The 8,708-nt window shown below is 43.9% G+C and overlaps 1 protein-coding gene across 4 annotated transcripts; it reads right to left on the reverse strand.

The window, feature by feature from the left end:
• Positions 1 to 1,231: 1,231 nt before the first annotated feature.
• On the reverse strand, positions 1,232 to 5,274 carry LOC108250895 (PLAC8-like protein 1). 4 transcript variants are annotated; one of them, XM_037976663.1, is made up of 4 exons: positions 5,228 to 5,274; positions 4,639 to 4,747; positions 4,398 to 4,552; positions 1,232 to 2,022 (listed from the first exon to the last, which is right to left on the reverse strand). In XM_037976663.1, the coding sequence occupies exons 2-4, from the start codon at positions 4,736 to 4,738 to the stop codon at positions 1,867 to 1,869; spliced, it is 411 nt and encodes a 136-aa protein (XP_037832591.1). In that variant the 5' UTR covers positions 4,739 to 4,747; positions 5,228 to 5,274; the 3' UTR covers positions 1,232 to 1,866. The 4 variants fall into 4 exon arrangements, with proteins under 4 accessions (XP_037832591.1, XP_037832590.1, XP_017296476.1 ...); XM_037976662.1 differs by having other exon boundaries at positions 5,052 to 5,259; XM_017440987.3 differs by having other exon boundaries at positions 4,991 to 5,259.
• Between the last annotated feature and the right edge of the window lie 3,434 nt (positions 5,275 to 8,708).

Consider the following 8,708-nt stretch of genomic DNA (forward strand, 5'->3'; position numbering starts at 1 on the left):
TCTGTTGCTTCAGATGAGGCTGATCCCCATGGATTTACAAACACATGTCATATACACATTCAAGTCACTTGTTTTAAATAAATGCTTCTATTTTAATTCAGTTTTGGTCTTCATTGTAACTGATGTGCAGGGGGATGATGATGGTTGACCTCAGTAGTTTTTAAAGTCTGGTTACGGCCCTGATTACAACCACCAGTGTTTTACCGCTCGCCTGTCAGTAACGCACAAGATTTAATCATCTAGCTAGCAACTAGCGACAAATCTGGTGACTTTGGCGTCTAAATGTGAGAAAGAAATCAAGTGGAACCACGGTGAGGGTTGTGACGTCTGCTTTAAAAAGGCGATGAGCGATTCTTCTTTCTTGTTTTCGTCTCCGTCGATACCCGACACCGCCTGCAGGACCCGCAGAGGACGGAGGACACATCGTCCTCACGAACTGTGGAGACAAGCAGCCTTTTCGTTTTGATTATTTTGTTAATAAAGTAAATAAATTTACTTTTGAGACTTTGACACTCGAGAATCCTTTAAATTAAATCCTTCAAAAATATATTTTATCTGTTAAACTGGTCCTGAGGATGCATATTTGTCTCCATGACACAAAATAACAATATTAATAATAAACAATAAACCCTTTAATAATAGCCAAAGTATAGTTCATCTTAGTCTGTTAGTCTCTTAAATGTTAGTTTATTTGGTTATTGGTTATTGGTTATTTGGTTTTATATTTTAGTTATTTTAAGTTTTTAGCCTGTGCTTTAGATAAATTTTTAATTTTTTTAATGTTTTAACTCTTAGTTAGCCTTTAGTTTAGTAGTTTTAGTATGAATTAATATGACTTGTGTTCCTAACTTAGTTTTTCGTCTGTTTATGTCACTTTTAATCATTTATTTCAGTTCAATTATCTTATCTCATGGTTTAGATAAGTTTAGTTTATTATTTTTTATGACTCTGTAGTGTTTGTTTCCATGTGAAGCACTTTGTGTGCGACATAAAGAAGTTTGACTCGATTTCATGAGTTTCTGGAAAACTTGCAGGCCTCTCGTTGGTGATTAGGATCGACTGCAGCTGCTAGTTTCTCAACACAGGAAGCTGTCAGCGTTCAGGGAAGACGGAGACATTTGAACGTGAAGTCAGGAGGACGAGAAACTGAGCTGGCTGAACATTTCTCTGAAAATCTGATTGTTTTTTTTGGTTCGTATTGAATTCAGACACCCCAAAGAAACGCAACACATCCGGTTTCAGCCATTTTATTTCCAGCAGCACGTAGGTCACATGATTTATGTCTCATTAATGTCCTTAAATGTTAAAATGGACGTCTCGTCTCACAGAAACACGTGAAACGAGTTGAAACTCAAATACAGCCTCACCAAATGTTCACTGGCAGAGCTGTAGCTCTTTATGTGTCAGCTGGTGTCGATTAGCTGTGGCGGCCATCTTGAATTGGACCGACTCTGAAAGTTAATCAGTTAAAGACGCACATCCGATGATTACTCTCTGAGAGTTTCATTAAAATCTGCCCTGCTGGTTGTGAGATATTTTGCTAACAGACAGACAGAGTCGACGCTGACATTTTAGGGGAAATCTTGCAGGATGTGTTCCTCTTAGAGCGACTCTCAGCTACTACCACAGCAGGTTTGAGCTCAAAATCTGTAAAATTAAAGACGTGCATAGATGCACATCTGATGATTATTATCTGCAAGTTTAAGCAAAATCTGTCCAGTGGTTTGTGAGATATTTCGCTAACAGACACAAACATTACGACTCTGCCTTTACAGAACGGTCAAATAAATGTATTTACACAAATAAATGTCATTTAATCCAAAATAAAACAAAAATAAGCATGAAAAGAAGACTTCCTGGACGAGCCTAGACCAGGTGCGCCCCCTGCAGGGAGGTCAGGGCGGTGTATCTGCGTGAGGAGGAGGAGGAGGAGGAGGCCCTTCTCTTCAGCTCCCTGCTGATCTGCAGCCAGGACAGGCGGTAGCAGCAGCAGCCGTACACGCAGTCGCTCCACGCGCTGCCCTGCGGGGAGACACAGCGAGCGGCGCTTCAGGTGGGCGGCGCCGACACGAGCCGAGCGTTCGAGCTCAGGTGGGACAAAGAGGTGCACCTTTATTGATCGTTCCTGCCCCGGGTGCAAACACACCCGCCTCCAGAGTTCGTTGCAGGAATAAAAACAGCTCCACGCAGGGGCGCAGATAGGATTTCTGAACCTGGGGGGCCGGCGGCGGGGGGGCCCAATGATTTCAACAGATAGTTTTATTTTGGATTGTTAAATTCGTCACTCAAACACGGGGCTCCCTGCGCACACTTAAATGTAAATGAGTCAAATTAACGGAACAATAATCATCGGTTTTACCTGCGACTTGGAGCGAGGGACGGGGGTCACCATAAACCTGGGGGGTCATGTCCCCCCCGTCCCCCGTCCCCAGTGCTATCTGCTCCACGGAACGATCCAATTTATCGAAGCTGCTCGAAAAGCCTCGTTAGGGCAGGATGCGAGTCCTGGGGGAGCAGCTTTTTGGTTCTTTTCCTGACAGAGCGCCCCCCCCCCCACATACACACACCCCACCTGACCCGATTCTACCGGAGGGATGGTTCACCAGAACACGAGAAACACGCCGAGTTATGTAAGACCCAATGTGGGAGGTGACGCCTCCTACAGTCGTCCTCGTGTTTGATTCTCTTATTGTCTCAGACTCCGCTCTTCTTTTTTCTGACTCTCTCCATCCATGTCTCTAAATGTCCCTGAATGTCTCTAAATGTCCCCCCCTCCATTCCTCTCTAAGATGCAGCCAACATGAGGACCTTTCAGACGAGCCGTCCTCAGGATTCGGACCAAACGCCGACCTGAGCTCCAGTAAACGTTTACGCTCGGCTGCTTCGCCTCCTCTGCTCTCTCAGTTGTTTTCAGACCACTCGGCTCTGAATGTTTGTCAGTTTTTATACATTTTATGCCAGCAGCAGCAGAACTGCGGGTCTATATGTGTCCAAACTGATGCTGTTCTGCAGCTGGTCCGATATTAAACGTTCAGAACCCGAACTGTCCCGTTACTTGGCTCAGCTACGATAACAGGCCGGAGTTCGGGAGTGAAGTTAATCACAGATTCAGGAGCTGAAGTTCTGAATCTGCAAACCGATCAGTTGTCTCCTAATGCTGTTATTCTGCTCTGTGTCGGCCTTTTCTCTGTCCTCCTGTGAGAAACTGCTTGTTCCACAGGCAGCCTACATGCTTGGACATGTTTTCATAAGAGATCCTGGCATCCTGCAGCTCGGCCCACTCCACCTTCAGAAAACAACACAAAAAAAAAAAAAAACAACATTATCAGCCACCTTCTTCTCTCGGATGGCAGCTCTCCAGCCTCCGACCTTATCTCTGCTGCTCTTCACTGTCCCAGAAAAAAAAGAAAAAATTTTTAAAAATAATAATAATAATAATAAAAGAAGGGAACGGACCTGCCGGCGCTTGTGCAAACGCCGATCTGATCGCAGACCTGATGTCGATCTGGATGCTCTGCAGCGAGGCGGTGAAACAGTCAGCTGCTGCTGCTTCCCTGTGTGTGTGTGTGTGTGTGTACTTGTATTTGCTACATTGTGGGGACATACACTAACACATACTACCTTGTGAGGACCAACTGCTCCTTGTGGGGACCAAAGCCTGGTCCCCACGAGGAGAAATTATGTTTTTGGGTTAGGGGTTAGGTTTAGGACTAAGGTTTAGGGTTAGGCTGTAGTAATGTATGGAAGTCAATGGAAAGTCCCCGCAAAGGTAGAGAGACAGACATGTGTGTGTGTGTGTGTGTTTGATAGCTGCGATGTCTCCTCTTCCTCAGAAGTCAGAACTGTTCGAACCTCAGCGTGCCTGAACAGTAAAACCATCCCTCCTGGTCCAATCGGGTCACGGAGAGTTCACAGGACCAAATCGGCGTTCTGATGGGTTTTATTTTATTTTATTTATCATATTTTAGGTTTTATGGTTTTTGGAGATTTTCCCAGGGAATGTTCAGATTAATGATGACACAATTTAACTTTTGAGCTGTTTAAACTTTCCATTTAAACCATCAAATGACTCACAAACTTTACACTTTTCACACAGTTATACACAAAGAGGGGCAGTTTTGTCTTTTTTACTCAGTTTGATATAAAAATACAATACAAAACCATATGATAAATGATATGATAAATGATATAATGGATGATCTGATAAATAATATATATGATATGAAATTATATGACATAACATAATATATGATATTATATATTACAATGTTATATGATAATATGACATCACATGACATGATATAGTATAGTATATGATATGATATGATATGATATGATATGATATGATATGATAAGTCAGGACATCATGTCCATAAACCAGTGATGTCTTGCAGTACCTGGATGTTGTATCGCTCCCTGACAGAAGCCCTCATGGCCACAGAGGCCGGAGGCACACAGCTGATCCAGTCCAGCAGCGGCAGACAGGGAAACGCTCCGACGGAACGGCTCACCTGACAGGTAAACACTGGGAGGCAGCAACAGGCCAGACAGCCTGCACACGCAAACACATCCCAGACGTCAGATTTAAACAAAGCTTCATGTCAGCTCGTCTCAGTTCAGGTCATAACGTGTACTTACAGTCTCCTACGTCTTTGTAGCACTCACACAGGCCGGTGCTCCACTCACCCGCCTCCTCGGGCCGGCTCTTTGGCTGATCCAGGATTACATGCCGGGACATATCTCCCCCCTGTCCGTCCAGAACGAACGGTTAGAGCAAAATATCAAATTAGAGGGAAATGTTACATGACTACAAGCAAGAAGTCGCTCATGTTGACCAAAACCACATGTTTAGCTCCATGTTTCATGTTTTTTTTAACACGGTAAAGCCTTTTTCCACCAACGAGCCGGAGACATGTGTCAATCAATGACATGAGACGAAGCAGAACGTCATTTCTGGGACACATTTTAAACTTTTTACTTTTACTCAAACCTGTCTGACTGAAGGGCGACCAAACCTCGACACGTTTCTTAGATCTTAACGCTGCTCTTCCCTGAATTCGGTTATTCTTTAGCCTCGCTCTTTAGCCTCGTGCCAAACTCCCGAGGAGGGGAAGTTTCCAGAGAGCGTGGCTCCGAGCCAAGCTGGTGAACTCGCGTCCCCGTTCGATTTAAAAGGAAGCGCGGGAAGAAGATGTCCGACCCGGTCCTGACCGATGAGACGACTTGCCTGTTGAAATAATCCAAGCGCTGGGACCTTTTTTCCCCATCAACTTTCCTTCTTATACGTTCCCAACTGCTGTGTTTTTAGTGTAAATATGAAACTAACAGAGAAGACGGGCGAACAAGGTCGCAGTGCTCTGATGTTTGTAGGTGTAAGGTCATTTATTTGGTGTTTTTTACTTGTGTGAAAATGAATAATTAGAGTTAACACTCTTCTGTTTGTAAGAGAAAACAAACAATTAAACTAAACGTCAACAGGGGTTTTCAAATATTGGACCAAGCTAAAACGTCTCGTTATAAATTACGTAAGATTTCGTTAATGTGTGAACACGAACACAAACTGTACCTCCGCCATCATCACTGGAGTGTTTCAGCGTAAACAACGTTTCTGCTGACTGATCTCACTGTTCTTTCAACAGCGAGCGTAAAATCCGTGTATCCGTGGAGGTCCGGTGAGGGGAATTTCACCCGTATTTGAAGGAATCCAAAAGATAAGGGCGAAAGCTCACTAACAGATCGGCAGAGGCGATATTCCCGGAAAAACACAGATAAGCACGGTTCACATGCTCTTTAAACGGTGGCGCTGATTATTTACAGCAGCCTGGAAAAAAAAAACAAAAAACAGCCAAAGAAAAAAACAAGAAGTGAAAATAAAACTTTCCATCAAGACAAGCAAACAGTGCTAGCTGAACTAACGTGTATTTTATCAGCAGCACACGTCTTTAAATCAGAATGTTGACAAATATTTTCTTTCTTTGTGTTTAAACGAAGGCTATAAATAAAGCAGTTGGGCAGAGCTAGCTACTGTTAGCTTTGTGAGCCACTAAAACAGGCTAGTTAGCCCCTGTTAGCATCATTAGCCACCACATCGGGATAAAAATAGCAAGTTTATAAAATAACTTGACAAAGAAAGGCTTTGTTTGGGTCTCACAGTATATTTTTTTACACTTTAGGTGCAAAGATTAGATTAGCGGTTAGGTGGTTTAGGGTTTAGCGGTTTAGCTAACCCCCGGCATGCTGTTTTGCTAGTTTTTCGTCTTTGCTCTAAACTAAGCTAAGCTAAGCTAAAAACTAGCTGGTTGTTGCTTCAATAATCTTCTTAACTACTTATTGGCAGAAAGTGTCAAAAATCTGTGGATGGATTTTAATAAAACTCTTAAAAAGTAATCATTAGTTGTAGCTAAAACTGAGTAACTTTTAGATTGAAGATGGCGGCCACAGCTGATCGGCGTTAGCGAAGACAAAAGCTACTATAGCTGACTGAAGCGACTGAAGAAATGGTCGTTTATCGTCAACAGAAACAAAAATAATTAAAAATAAATTGTCTTTTTCCACTTAATAGAGCTGCTTTTAGGGTAAATTTCAAGAAATGTCAGCGCTCAGATATGAGTTATTAGAAAAAACTTATCTTTATTGATGAAAAATACAGAAACATTTACATACAAAGACAAAGTGATGAATAAATTTCCCTAAACTCTGTTTATTCATCCATAAAACCCCGTTTAAAACATGAAAACAAACATTTTTATGTTACAACAATAAATGTACACAAAACTCAAGGTTAAAATAAAGAAATCACAGTTTACAAAAAGGTGCAAAAAAATAAAAAACAAAACTGAAACAATTACAAATGTGTAAAAATATAAACAAAACCATTTTGTTTCAGTCTGCAGTTTCATTTAGGTCTTCAGAGTAAATCCATATATTTATATTTTTACATTTTTTCCAATCTCTGCAAATAATAAAATCAGTTTTATGCATTAATGTGGTGCAAAGATTGTTTATTTTTATATGTTTTGATGCCACGTCTCGTCTGGAACAGACTGCGGGCGATTCCGCGCCTGTTTTTGTTGTTAAATCGGCGCCACGTTCCCGTTTTCCTCCTCATTTATAAAGGCGTTGGGGGAAGAAAGCAGGGGAATTTGCAGAACGACGAAGTGCTCTGAGTCCCTGCAGGTGGAGAGAAATCAGGAAACAGATGAGCTGTTTGAGCGGACGACAAACGGAGAAGGTTTTGTTCCACTTACAGTTAGGTTTTGTTTTGCAGCAGAGGCAGAACTTCAGCGCCTGCCGGGCTACGTGATGCACCGGAACGAGCGGCTGGGGGCACTTCTTCCTGCCAGACGGCGTTCCTGGGATCAAAGTAACGACACATATCAACCTTTGTCCTGTAAAACTCCTAAATTAAACTTTTAATTAACTTGAGAATCAGATGAAACCAGGGGGAATGTCCCAGAACGTGAAACGGCCTCTTTGGGCTCGTTTTTCATCGGAGAAATCGACAAATCCCAGCGGGTCGCTCACCTTGGCATCTGCATTTACGGATGTCCATCATTGAGAACCCGGCAGAGCGGAAGGTGTCGCAGTAAGCTGCACAGAGTCCAAATAAAACCTCGTTCACACCAGAGGAATCCTCAAACTCTTCATCAATAATTAACCGTTTAATTTCCTGCAGATTACAGGCTCATTTTATTGAGGAATTCTGTTTTCGGGGTTCCTACCTGTTCTGTCGGAAAAACAGTCGATCAGGACGAGGATGAGGAGCGCCGCCGCGATGACTCGGGTCATGATGGCTGGCAGGTCTCCGCTGACGTTCTCCTGAACTGAACTGCTGCGGCCTGTTTTATAACGGCAGCTCGTCCACGTGGTTGATCGCTCAGATGAGTCCTGGCACGTTGGATGGGATTCTTTAAAGTCTGTCATCTGTGCGTGAAGTCGTTTTGAAACGCGACAAAGTGGGAGATAACACCAACATGCGGTTCTTCATCAGTGCTCCCCTCAGAATGAGCTGAGGTTTTTTTTAACAACAACGCACAAAGATGGACTCACAACAACCTGCAGAGTGTCCCTTCAACAGAGCCAACGCTCGCCTCCAAAGCCTTTGGCTAAAAACCCTAACTCCTTATACCCTAAGGAGACCCTAACCCTAACCTCCTAAGGGTTGAGAAGGCTAGGGCCTTTTGGCCCAGGGCTAGGGTTAGGGTCTGCTCAGAGTTGAAGAGGTTAGGGCCTTTTGGCCCAGGGCTAGGGTTAGGGTCTCCTCAGGATTGAAGGGGTTAGGGCCTTTTGGCCCAGGGCTAGGGTTAGGGTCTCCTCAGGGTTTAGGAGGTTAGGGCCTTTTGGCCCAGGGCTAGGGTTAGGGTCTCCTCATGGTTGAAGGTGTTAGGGCCGTTTGGCCCTGGACTAGGGTTCGGGTTTGCTCAGGGTTGAAGGGGTTAGGGCCTTTTGACCCAGGGCTAGGGTTAGGGTCTCCTCAGGGTTGAAGGTGTTAGGACCTTTTGACCCAGGGCTAGGGTTAGGGTCTCTTCATGGTTGAAGGGGCTAGGGCCTTTTGGCCCAGTGCTAGGGTTAGGGTTTGCTCAGGGTTGAAGGAGGTAGGGTTTTTTTGGCCCAGGGCTAGGGTTAGGGTCTCCTCAGGGTTGAAGGGGTTAGGGCCTTTCAGTCCTGGGCTAAGGTTAGGGTTTGCTCATGGTTGAAGGGATTAGGGC

Source organism: Kryptolebias marmoratus, linkage group LG7 (assembly GCF_001649575.2).
Source record: "Kryptolebias marmoratus isolate JLee-2015 linkage group LG7, ASM164957v2, whole genome shotgun sequence".
NCBI classification, from domain to species: Eukaryota; Metazoa; Chordata; class Actinopteri; order Cyprinodontiformes; family Rivulidae; genus Kryptolebias; species Kryptolebias marmoratus.

Bases quoted from the DNA above. Each gene is read 5' to 3' on its own strand.
- LOC108250895 (XM_037976663.1), bottom strand. From the start codon at position 4,738: ATGTCCCGGCATGTAATCCTGGATCAGCCAAAGAGCCGGCCCGAGGAG. The intron at 4,553-4,638 runs GTAAGTACACGT...TTGCGTGTGCAG, and splicing joins CTACAAAGACGTAGGAGACT to GCTGTCTGGCCTGTTGCTGC. The intron at 2,023-4,397 runs GTACTGCAAGAC...GTCTCCCCGCAG, and splicing joins GGGAGCGATACAACATCCAG to GGCAGCGCGTGGAGCGACTG.